Consider the following 13,112-nt stretch of genomic DNA (forward strand, 5'->3'; position numbering starts at 1 on the left):
AATTTATTAATGATGTCCTGCGAGATTTGTTGTAGTTATGTGTGGTGGTTTATCTTGACGATATCCTCATATATTCCAAGTCCCTGGAGAGCCACCACACAGATGTCTGTCGTGTGCTTCAGAAACAAAGAGAGAACAATCTCTACTGTAAATTGGAGAAGTGTGAATTCCATCGTGAACAGGTTAAATTCCTGGGTTATGTCATTTCCACTGCTGGTTTTTCGATGGACCCAGAGAAACTTTCAGCAGTCCTACGGTAGCCCCGACCCGTGGGCTTACGTCCTCTGCAGTGTTTTCTCGGCTTTGCCAACTATTATTGAAAGTTTATTTGTAACTTCTCGTCTCTGGTCAAGCCCCTGACTGATATGACCAGAAAGGACAGTAACCCACAGAGTTCTCCAGAGTCCATTAAGGCCTTTGAGAGTCTCAAGGCTGCCTTTGTTTCTGCTCCTGTGTTGGCACATCCTGATCCTACGTTACCTTTTATCCTTGAGGTTGATGCTTCTGAGACTGGAGTTGGCACCCTTCTGTCTCAACGTCCTACCTCTGGGAGCGCTATGCATGCTTGTGGCTACTTTTCCAAGAAATTGTCACCTGCGGAGTGCAATTACGAGATTGGTGAAAGAGAGCTATTGGTGATAATTTTAGCCCTGAAAGAATGGAGCCATCTCCTCGAAGGTACCACGATGCCGGCTCTCATTTTTACTGACCATATGAATCTCACATTCTTGTTTGAGGCTAAACGCCTCTCTCCCAGATGGGTGCGATGGACTCTTTTCTTGTCTAGTTTCAATTACATTGTCCCATTCTTACCCGGTACTAAGAATGTAAGGGCTGACGCTTTGTCAAGACAATTTTCCTCCACTTCCAAGATGGAGTCGGTTCCGGTTCCTGTGATTCCTCCTGATCGTATTCTGGCTACGGTTTGCACCAGTCTCACTTATCTCACTTACAAAATTCTTGCCGCTTAGGTCCTTGCTCCTCCTGAGAAACCTTGTGACTGCTGCTTTGCCCAGAGAGTCTCCATACTGCCGTGCTCCAGACTTACCATTCTCCCAAGGCTGCTGGCCATCCTGGGAAGAATCAACTCTTTTGGGCCATTTCCCAACAATTCTGGTGGCCTGGTCTACATACTGATATAACCGCCTTCATAACTGCCTGTTCCGTGTGTGCTCAGAGTAAGACTCCACAAAACCTTCCAGTGGGCCTCCTACAACCCATACCCAATGGACAGAGGCCCTGGACCCACCTGTCTATGGATTTCATTGTGGAGTTACCCAACTCCCAGGGCAACACAGTTATCCTTATTGTGGTTGACCGGTACTCGAAAATGTCCCATTGTATTCCACTTAAGAAGTTGCCCACTTCTAAGGAACTGGCTTCCATTTTTGCTCGAGGGATCTTTCGCTTACATGGGCTACCCAAGGTGATTGTCTTAGACAGACAGGTGTAGTCAGTTTGTGTCCCGATTTCTGGCGAGCCTTTTGTGCACAGTTGGGAATTCAGCTTGCTTTCTCCTCTGCGTATCACCCGCAGTCTAATGGGGCCACAGAAGCTATATTTATGACCATCATAACAACTGTTCAGACCTCTTACCATGGGTGGAGTTTGCTCACAATAGTGCCTTGAATTCTGCTTCCCGATTGTCCCCGTTTATGGCGAACTATGGTTTCCAACCTTCCATGTTGCCTGACTCTTCTGTTCCGCAGAGTATTCCTGCATTACAGGAGCATCTCTGTGGTCTAATGACAGGTACAGACTCCATGCTGACCACAGACGCCTGCCTGTGCCTTCCTACTAGGTTGGGGACAGGGTCTGGCTGTCATCTCGCATCCTTAGATTTCATGTTCCCTCTTTGAAGTTCACACCTCGGTTTATAGGGCCTTTCCGTATTCTTTGCAGGATTAACCCAGTGGCTTACGCATTAGACCTTCCTTCTAATATGCGTATCTCTAATGTGTTTCATGTCTCCTTATTAAAACCTTTGGTCTGCAACCTCTGCGCCTCGCCCTCACCCTGTACAGGTTGAGAACCATGGGGAGTATGAAGTACAGTCCATTGTTGACTCCTGTAGGTTCCGTGGGCGCATATAGTACCTGGGGCATTGTAAAGGGAACGGTCCGGAGGAACGCTCTTGGGTCTCATTCTCGGACGTACATGCCCCTGTCATCCTTCGTGATCTCCATAGACTTTTTCCCCTCAAGCCTGGTGAATCTCTAAGGGGAGGGAGGTGGTCATTGAGGAGGGGAAACTGTCAGGGCCCTTCCTTCTCAAAGCTGACCGCTCAGCTGTCGGCTAATTGCCAGCTCATTTCTCTCCACAGTGACTCACCTGTTGATGATATCCTGCTCGTCAGTTCTGCCTGCTTAAGCTGTCCAGCCCAGATGACCTCTGCCTTCGCCTTGGTCACATCTCTAGAGATGCTCTCCTGTGTTCCTGTTAAAGACTTGCTTGGCTGACATTCCTTCTGGCTCCAGATCCTGCTTGCTGTTCTACTGCGCTCATTTCTGGCTCCCTGACATTTTGGCTTGTCTGACTATCTGTTCCAGATCCTGAACTCTGGCTATGTTTTGACTACGTTTACTCTGTTTACCTTTTTATTATGATTATTAAACAAGTGTGATTTAACTGAACTTCTGTCTCAATCTGATTCATGGTTCCTGACACCCTGCACTCCTGCCATCCCAACCATGCCCGTGCCCGGGAATCTTGCCACCTGATTGCCCATTACCACACTCATCCACTGGAGCCAGACCTTTAAAATTGGACACGGGAAATGCACAGCTGATCAGCTCAGCAGCACTTAGTGAGTTCATCGTATGAAGAGGAGCTCCAGCATGAGTGAATGAAAATGGTTGGCATATGTGCATATGCACGGCCCTCCATGTGGCTTCTCATCCCTGCAGCTCTGTGTCTGCCAATGAACAGTAAGTCCTTTTTTCATCCTGCCGGAGTCCTGAATCTTGGCTAGACTTGTCATATGGTTTAGCGACAAGCAGGGGCGTAACTACCACCATAGCAACCCATGCGGGTGCTATGGGGCCCGCAGCCGAGTGGGGCCCAGTGAGGATAAGAGCACCGCCGGCACAGTCTCCCAGCCAGGGGAAGAGAGAGGAGAGGAAGAGGCGAGCTGTCCATATCAGCAGAGAGCTGAATTGCTCGATGTAATAGCTTTCATTAGAACTTCCAGTGTTCCCGGGGCTCACGTCACATAGCTCCACCTTTTGGCCCGGTGCCTTTGATAGACAGAACGCCAATCCAATGCAGGACATGTGACGTCATCAAAGGCGTCGGGCCAAGAGGTGGGGCTATGTGACGATGAGCCCCGGGAAGACGGGAAATTCAAATGAAAGCTATTATAACGGGCAATCCCACTCTCTGCTGATCCGGGTGGCTTGCCTCTTCCTCTGCATAGGAGGGGCTGTATGGGGCACAGGCAGACCAGGCTGTATTGGGCACAGGTCACGCTGTATGTGGCACAGGTCACGCTGCATTGACACTAGGGCAGCTGTGGGGGGGGGGGCTGTTTGCAGGGGGGCCCCATACAACATTTTGCTATGGGGCCCTGCTATTTCTAGTTACGCCCCTGGCGACAAGTACCAAGCTACACTGAGTGTTGTAATAAAACCAAAAGGTGCTTCAACAAAGTATTAGTTTAAGGGTGTGCACACTTATGCAACCATATTATTTTATTTTTTTATTTTTACTTCCCTCCAACTAAAAGATTTCAGTTTGTTGTTCAACTGAGTTGTACAGTTTATAGGTCACATTAAAGGTGGAAAAAGTTCTGAAATGATTTATCTTTGTCTCATTTTTTTACATCACAGAAACCTGACATTTTCACAGGGGTGTGTAGACTTTTTATATCCACTGTATGTATTTAATCTGTGTATTTAGCGGTTTTCCTGGAATGCAGGTTTAAAAGATATAACCACTTAAATCGCATATTTTACAGTGATGTAGAGACATGTTTTATATTGAAGTAGAGGGGTTTAATAATTTAAGCTTTTCATGGTGAATGGTGATTCACCTTTAAATGGTGAATCTGTCTCCTATCTCTTATTTTGCACAGCAAAGTTGATGAATCTCCCCCTTTGTCTGCCAGTACACAAATTAATGTTCCAGTATAATTATACATTAGGGGTATAGCTATGTTCAATATTTAGCAGTGTTGTCCAGGCAAGTGTAGTGCTTGGAACTCCAACTCTGCATCTTGTTGTCATTGTTCGCAACTTTAATTTAAAAAGTGAAGTTGATTTCTGCAATGTCCCAATCTGCTCTCCCACAGAGATTTTGACAGACAGATTCACTTAAAATTGGCAACAATGCCTGTTCAAATCATAATCTATTTAGACATTGGTAAACACACATATGGTTATTGGCTTTTGACAGACTGAAGCTGAACCACACTGCATTGATGTAAATTAATTTAAATATCAGTGAGATACGAAATTAAACCTAACAGTGATAGACTGAAAGAATATATAATACAAAACAATGCAATACAATACCCTATTTATACCAATCTTAGACAGATATGATTTAATGTAAATTAAATATATTTCCATGCACAAATGCTGAGTATAATACTATAACTTGCCAAAAACAACAAGATGTTCAGTTCTGCTAAAACAAAAATGAAGGTAGGTAAAACATTTTGCCCAGATGGTATCTATCTATCTGCTATTGAAGTTAAAGTGTCTGTCCAGCCAAAACTTTTTTTATTTTTTTTTCTATACAGTGGGAAGGGTTAGAATCCCTGTCTGATTTTTTACTGACATCCAGGGCTCCAATAAAGAGATTTACCCTCACTTCCTGTCCTGTTGACAACATTTTACCAGTTAGCAATTTTGCTATACAATGAGCTGTAGCCCATAGTACCCAATAAGTTTTTAAAAAGTATGAATGTGTCAATATATGGTTAATTTTATTAGTCTGATATATGGCTGGTGGTTTGAATAAATTAGACTTTAATTTTGTATTTCAACAGATAACCGTTTAGATAAAAAAGGGTATGTTGCTAGTAGGTGTAATATAGGAATGATTTGTATTTCTAAATCATTTAAGGTGACCTACTGCACATGCCACAGGCTGATGTAAATTGCCCATATATTAAATTATTATTACAATTTTATACTATACATATACAAATCACTGACACTTTTTTATACACCCAGTGTTATAACTCAGAATACTTAAGGATGACAGATCTGTCTCCCAAAAATTATTTATGCTATTTACTAGAGCATTTTTTTCCAATAAACACAAAGCAAAAAGTGATGGACAGCTGTACTGGTATCTTGTTCGTTATGCTTGACTTGTGCAAATTGTTGAGTCAGTCCTTTCAGTTTCTGCTTATGATGCATTCTAAGTATCTGATTTCAATTTTTATCAAAATGACCTTACTAAAAAAAGTCATCCCAAATCGTGCCAGGCAACTTCTGAAAAAATGTTTCATAATGCAAAAAAGTACTCTGCAAAGTTTCACAAAAACCTCTGAGTACTTTTTCTGTGTTTATATAATCCATGTTTTTTTTTGCATGTACAGTATAACATTTTATATTTTTGACAATAGATGACTACTTTTATTTAATTTTTCTTAGGTTTGCCAGTTGTCTGAATCATCCCAGATTTGTATTCCTATCTTTTAGAAAGACTAATTATATATAAGACCCCTTGTTATTTGGTATTCACAAATCTCTTCAGCAGGGCTACAGTAGCTCTAGTGCTGGGTAACAATTATTGCCTCTCCTAAATGACCAGACCAGTTGCAGTGCATGTGAGGAACATATATCATAAGTGGAAAACTGGAAAAAGTTTAGATGCAGCTAGCTTGGTCTTCTCAAATCAGATATTCAAATTTCTACATTTATTGAATATCTGGCTTCAAAATGGATGGTATAGTTCAAATAGGAGTGTACATAACGTTTTACACTGTTTTTGACACCCTAGGTAAAGCTTTTTTTTAAGTTTGTATAGGGAAAAATATGGTTAGATCTCTGACTTATTTCTACCTGTGTTACCATTAGGGAAAAGTTCCCCTTTAATACTTAAATGGCTATGGGACAGGAATTGAAAGGACATTTCTTCAACAAGGTATAAGACATTTTTTTGGTTAAGATTTTATTGCAGACTGTTGTGGAGAAACCTCCTCAAAGGCATTAGAGAATAAAATGAACACCTAATAAAGAAAAAAATGTAACAACAAACAATATGTAAAATTATATATAATAATAATTGATATAGAACTTCATTCTGATTTGGAAAAATGCACGTTTTTTTTGTAAAAATATTTTTATACAGAACATATAAGATTTTATAGTAAAATTCAAAAAAAGCTTTGATTAATTAATTTTGTATCAATTTTTTTTAGGACAAATGATTGTGAACAAGTCAATTGCCCCATTACATTTCTTTATTGTTTATTACAAATAAATAAAAAAATAAAACTTCAGGTATGAAGTGCGCACACCTAGCAGCCTCCTGTCCCAGTCCAATTCTGCGCTATTTCGATCAGGAGCTTCCTCTCTTAAAACATATTATCATTGTATGCCGGCTCTGATTCTAAACAGAACAACTGTGGAACAATGAAATAGTCCTGTTCTTTGATCTATGACTTGTGCTAAAGGGAAAATTATAGCAGGACAGATTTCCCATTTTGCACAGTAGACATGTGCCTATAGGCAGCAGAAGAAAGATGTAGTTTTTTCTTGTATAGCTATCAGTAACACTTTTTTCCAATAGAGTCTCATATTAACTTATTTACGTATTTGAAATATTCTAACCTGGGTAAGGAGCAGTAAAGCAAGAAAATATTTTATGCAGAAAAGTTAATCCTGGCAGAAAGATGTTCACATAAGCATCAATGGTCATGTGCCTACAGGTTCCAGTGATGGAATCTGGTCCTGCTACAGCTGTACATGAAAATGGCCATACACTAGACAATTCTGTGGCAGTGAAAAAACACATTCTTACAGCTCTCACTTATATGTGATTGGGTGGATCAAGACATCCCAACACCAACACCATTTAAACTGGGTACAATTGCAACAACATTGCTTACTGTATGACCAGCATCCAAATCACAATACTTAACAGTTAAAGACGCACTGACAACACAATATTGTTGTGAGAATATGAAAATCTATTTTTTAGGTAACACTTAACCAACAATGGCTATATTTATTCTTGCAAAACCATGACATTTTCTTAATGGTTATCTCATGTAGTTTTTATTGTTTACGTATATAATAATAAATGTTCTTCTAAAACATGTTTAGATATTGTACTCTAACAGCAATGAGTCAGATACTAGGAAACAATGCATTAATGTTAGCTCATGACAGCCTTTCTCAAGTAGGGTTCCATGGAACCCTGGGTTTCCTCCAAACAATGCCAGGGCCTTCAGCAATGAGCAGTTTCTATCTCTCTATTAAGTAACCACTGACACCAATGATGTTTTTACCTGTCTGTAAGAAGAGCGAAGGTTCTTCTAACTGCCAGCAAATGTAAGAAGCACTCTTCCCACTGACCATAAATTAAGTGTTAGCAGGGGTTCCCTAAGACCAGAAAGTTAGTTCAAAGGTTCCTATGTGTTAAAGTTGAAAAAGGCTGCCTTATGACTTTACGCTATAGCTTAACATTTTATTAACCTAGATGTTTAGAATCTTCCAACAGTAGCTGTCCTCCGTGTATGCTTGTTGGGTGATCACAAGGTAAATCATGTTCTTATTTAATTGTCATTTCTCCACTTCTATATCTGCAGGTTCAGTGACACCTTCTTTGTATAAGTAGGAGGGGCATCTAAAAGAGATATTAGAAACATTATTATACCATTTAATATTTTAGGCTAATTTACTATTAAATCAGTACCCATTCATTCAATTAGCTTTTGCAGCAAAATACTACATATAACAGTCCTACAAAAATATTCTCTGCCTGGGGTGGCACAATGTTTACTAGCTCTAACACTATATAGCTGTAAGTAGCATTGGGCACAATTTTATTTGCGTTCAAAAACACAACACAGGTTTACTTTAGAAGCTAAGGCCTCTTTCACTAGACATGTACAGAATGAGAATATGTATCTTGTTTTGTTTCAATTTGCTATTTAAATACTTTCATTTAGGTAAATTCATTACATTTGTTTTCAGTATTCGTTTTGTTTCGTTTATTCGTTTTCAAATTTATTTTCAAATAGAATTTTGGCCAGATTTAATTTGTTATTTCAAATTTGTTTAAATTCCTTACTATTGTAATTCAAATATATCCAAATTTCCTAATAAATAAAAAAATTTGTCAGAATTTAAATTTGTAATGAAACAAATCCCATGCGTTTCATGCCACCACCACTACCTACGGTAAGGAATGGATGTCTGAAGCTGGACGCAGTCAGCTGTGTCCAGAGTCGGAAATCTATCCCTAACAGCAGGTCACTATTCTGTGTGTGGCTACACACGAACACCGGAGGCCACTGTTGGCCTCTCATTAGTTTTTAATGGACTAAGTAGCCACTGCTATTAACCACTGCAATCTGGTGGCTGCATGTAAACAGTCATGTGAAAGAAGCCTTAAAGAAGTGGTTCTCAACCTGATGGTCGGGACACCCTCAGGGGTCGAATGATGATTTGCCAGGGGTCACCGAATTCTGGGCTGTTCCTGAAGCCTGCACTGCTTTCCCAGCCGTTTTGCGGCAGCCCAGCAGGGCTGTTCCTGAAGCCCACACCGCTTTTCCAGATTTTTTGCGGCAGCCCAACAGGGCTGTTCCTGGAGCCCGCGGCCACCCACTCAGCCTCTTTGCAGCCGCCCATTCAGTTCACGGCATGGTTGGGGGCAGAGACTAGAGGTCAGCTGACTGGTGAGGAATGTTAAGTGGGAGGGGCTGGAGGAGACCCTATCTCCTGATTTTGGCATAGGTGTCACTGGTACAAGACACCACAGAGCTGGAGACACAGTGAATCCGGAGACACAGTAAGTAACACTACCTGTGATTATAGTCGCCAATAAAAGTCCCCACTACAGTTCTCAGATCAGCAGATGACCTTGATCAAGAGCATCTACGTTGGCTGATCAGAACTCCCCCCAGCACTGCCACTCATCCCATTCCCCCCCACCAAGGAGTAAGAGAAGGAATAAAAATAGAGTATACATGGAAGGGATAGGAAAAGAGAAGGGGGGGAGCAAAGCAAAAGGGAGAGAAAGAATAAGAGGAAAAAAAAAGAAGAAAAACGGCTAGAGAGAGGGATGGGAAAAAATAAATAAGATAGAGAGAGATAAAAGGGAAAGAAAGAAGAACAAAAGAGAAAGAGTGGTACATCCTAAAATGTACCATAAGGGTTGTTAATACTGTACGAGTGGACAGGACTCAGAGAGTGCTAAATGTTTGTGGGTTAGTGATGCAAATTACTTGTCTTGCCTTGGGTGCTGACAACCCACTCTACGAAAATAATTTTAATGTTAGGGGTCCCTACAACTTGGGAAATTTTATCAAGGGGTCACGGCACTAGAAAGGTTGAGAACCACTGCCTTAAAGGGTAACTAAACCCAAAATCAAAAATATAATACAATATATTGTAGCTTACTAATCATTGGATGTAGTAGCTGCATTAGTTTTCTTTTTTTAACCTTTAATTCCTTTCTTTCCATCTGGTTATCAGCCATTAACACAACACCTGTCTTAAGGTGACTGCATTCACTCTTCCAAAGTATCTATAGAGGAGCAACATGGCCACTTTTGGACAGCAGCATTGTAAATAGGGATGAGCCGAACACCCCCCTGTTCGGTTCGCACCAGAACATGCGAACAGGAAAAAAGTTCGTTCGAACATGCGAACACCGTTAAAGTCTATGGGACACGAACATGAATAATCAAAAGTGCTAATTTTCAAGGCTTATATGCAAGTTATTGTCATAAAAAGTGTTTGGGGACCTGGGTCCTGCCCCAGGGGACATGGATCAATGCAAAAAAAAGTTTTAAAAACGGCCGTTTTTTCAGGAGCAGTGATTTTAATAATGCTTAAAGTCAAACAATAAAAGTGTAATATCCCTTTAAATTTCGTACCTGGGGGGTGTCTATAGTGTGCCTGTAAAGGGGCGCATGTTTCCTGTGTTTAGAACAGTCTGACAGCAAAATGACATTTTGAAGGAAAAAACTCATTTAAAACTACCCGCGGCTATTGCATTGCCGACAATACACATAGAAGTTCATTGATAAAAAACGGCATGGGAATTCCCCAAAGGGGAACCCCGAACCAAAATTAAAAAAAAAAAATGACGTGGGGGTCCCCCTAAATTCCATACCAGGCCCTTCAGGTCTGGTATGGATATTAAGGGGAACCCCAGCCAAAATTAAAAAAAAAAATGACGTGGGGTTCCCCCTAAATTCCATACCAGACCCTTCAGGTCTGGTATGGATTTTAAGGGGAACCCCGCGCCAAAAAAAAAAAAAAAAACGGCGTGGGGTCCCCCCAAAAATCCATACCAGACCCTTATCCGAGCACGCAACCTGGCAGGCCGCAGGAAAAGAGGGGGGGACGAGAGTGCGGCCCCCCCTCCCTCCTGAACCGTACCAGGCCACATGCCCTCAACATTGGGAGGGTGCTTTGGGGTAGCCCCCCAAAACACCTTGTCCCCATGTTGATGAGGACAAGGGCCTCATCCCCACAACCCTGGCCGGTGGTTGTGGGGGTCTGCGGGCGGGGGGCTTATCGGAATCTGGAAGCCCCCTTTAACAAGGTGACCCCCAGATCCCGGCCCCCCCCCTGTGTGAAATGGTAAGGGGGTACATAAGTACCCCTACCATTTCACGAAAAAAGTGTCAAAAATGTTAAAAATGACAAGAGACAGTTTTTGACAATTCCTTTATTTAAATGCTTCTTCTTTCTTCTATCTTGCTTCATCTTCTGGTTCTTCTGGCTCTTCTGGTTCTTCTGGTTCTTCCTCCGGCGTTCTCGTCCAGCATCTCCTCCGCGGCGTCTTCTGTCTTCTTCTCCTCGGGCCGCTCCGCACCCATGGCATGGGGGGGAGGCTCCCGCTCTTCTTCTCTTCTTCTCTTCTTCTTTTCTTCTTTTCTTCTTTTCTTCTTTTCTTCTCTTCTTCTTCATTTTCTTCTCCGGGCCGCTCCGCAATCCATGCTGGCATGGAGGGAGGCTCCCGCTGTGTGACGGCGCTCCTCGTCTGACAGTTCTTAAATAACAGAGGGGGGCGGGGCCACCCGGTGACCCCGCCCCCCTCTGACGCACGGTGACTTGACGGGACTTCCCTGTGACGTCACGGGGAATGCCACAGGGAAGTCCCGTCAAGTCACCGTGCGTCAGAGGGGGGCGGGGTCACCGGGTGGCCCCGCCCCCCTCTGTTATTTAAGAACTGTCAGACGAGGAGCGCCGTCACACAGCGGGAGCCTCCCTCCATGCCAGCATGGATTGCGGAGCGGCCCGGAGAAGAAAATGAATAGGAAGAAGAGAAGAAGAGAAGAAAAGAAGAAAAGAAGAAAAGAAGAGAAGAAGAGAAGAGCGGGAGCCTCCCCCCATGCCATGGGTGCGGAGCGGCCCGAGGAGAAGAAGACAGAAGACGCCGCGGAGGAGATGCTGGACGAGAACGCCGGAGGAAGAACCAGAAGAACCAGAAGAGCCAGAAGAACCAGAAGATGAAGCAAGATAGAAGAAAGAAGAAGCATTTAAATAAAGGAATTGTCAAAAACTGTCTCTTGTCATTTTTAACATTTTTGACACTTTTTTCGTGAAATGGTAGGGGTACTTATGTACCCCCTTACCATTTCACACAGGGGGGGGGCCGGGATCTGGGGGTCACCTTGTTAAAGGGGGCTTCCAGATTCCGATAAGCCCCCCGCCCGCAGACCCCCACAACCACCGGCCAGGGTTGTGGGGATGAGGCCCTTGTCCTCATCAACATGGGGACAAGGTGTTTTGGGGGGCTACCCCAAAGCACCCTCCCAATGTTGAGGGCATGTGGCCTGGTACGGTTCAGGAGGGAGGGGGGGCCGCACTCTTGTCCCCCCCTCTTTTCCTGCGGCCTGCCAGGTTGCGTGCTCGGATAAGGGTCTGGTATGGATTTTTGGGGGGACCCCACGCCGTTTTTTTTTTTTTTTTTTGGCGCGGGGTTCCCCTTAAAATCCATACCAGACCTGAAGGGTCTGGTATGGAATTTAGGGGGAACCCCATGTCATTTTTTTTTTTAAATTTTGGCCGGGGTTCCCCTTAATATCCATACCAGACCTGAAGGGCCTGGTATGGAATTTAGGGGGACCCCCACGTCATTTTTTTTTTTTAATTTTGGTTCGGGGTTCCCCTTTGGGGAATTCCCATGCCGTTTTTATCAATGAACTTCTATGTGTATTGTCGGCAATGCAATAGCCGCGGGTAGTTTTAAATGAGTTTTTTCCTTCAAAATGTCATTTTGCTGTCAGACTGTTCTAAACACAGGAAACATGCGCCCCTTTACAGGCACACTATAGACACCCCCCAGGTACGAAATTTAAAGGGATATTACACTTTTATTGATTGACTTTAAGTATTATTAAAATCACTGCTCCTGAAAAAACGGCCGTTTTTAAAACTTTTTTTTGCATTGATCCATGTCCCCTGGGGCAGGACCCAGGTCCCCAAACACTTTTTATGACAATAACTTGCATATTAGCCTTTAAAATTAGCACTTTTGATTTCTCCCATAGACTTTTAAAGGGTGTTCCGCGGCATTCGAATTTGCCGCGAACACCCCAAATTGTTCGCTGTTCGGTGAACTTGCGAACAGCCAATGTTCGAGTCGAACATGAGTTCGACTCGAACTCGAAGCTCATCCCTAATTGTAAATCTGTGGAGAGGGTAATGTTGGATAACCTAGTAGATTTAGATGGACTTTACATAAGTGACTTAAGCCTAATTCCAGCTAAAACGTATTATTTAGTTACAGTAGGCATGGGAAACTGCGACCCCCCAGCTGTTGTAGAAATACAAGTCCCATCATGCCTCTGGGAGTCATGCTTGTAACTGTCAGTTTTGCAATGCCTTGTGTGACATGAAGTTTCACAACAGCTGGAGGGCCACAGTTTCCCACCCCTGAGTTTCAACAATAGTTTTTTTCCTTTTGGGATAAAG

The 13,112-nt window shown here is 42.9% G+C and overlaps 1 protein-coding gene across 1 annotated transcript in view; it reads right to left on the reverse strand.

Annotated features, from left to right (window-relative positions):
- Window positions 1-5,435: 5,435 nt before the first annotated feature.
- LRRC2 (leucine rich repeat containing 2) overlaps window positions 5,436-13,112 on the reverse strand; it is a 462,509-nt gene continuing 454,832 nt past the window's right edge. The window contains exon 9 of the mRNA XM_073632967.1: window positions 5,436-7,803. Within this exon, the coding sequence (XP_073489068.1) occupies window positions 7,754-7,803 (50 nt within the window). The 3' untranslated portion in view covers window positions 5,436-7,753. The remainder of the gene's footprint in view (window positions 7,804-13,112) is intronic.

The sequence above is a fragment of the Aquarana catesbeiana genome, linkage group LG01, assembly GCF_042186555.1.
Source record: "Aquarana catesbeiana isolate 2022-GZ linkage group LG01, ASM4218655v1, whole genome shotgun sequence".
Taxonomy (NCBI): Eukaryota; Metazoa; Chordata; class Amphibia; order Anura; family Ranidae; genus Aquarana; species Aquarana catesbeiana.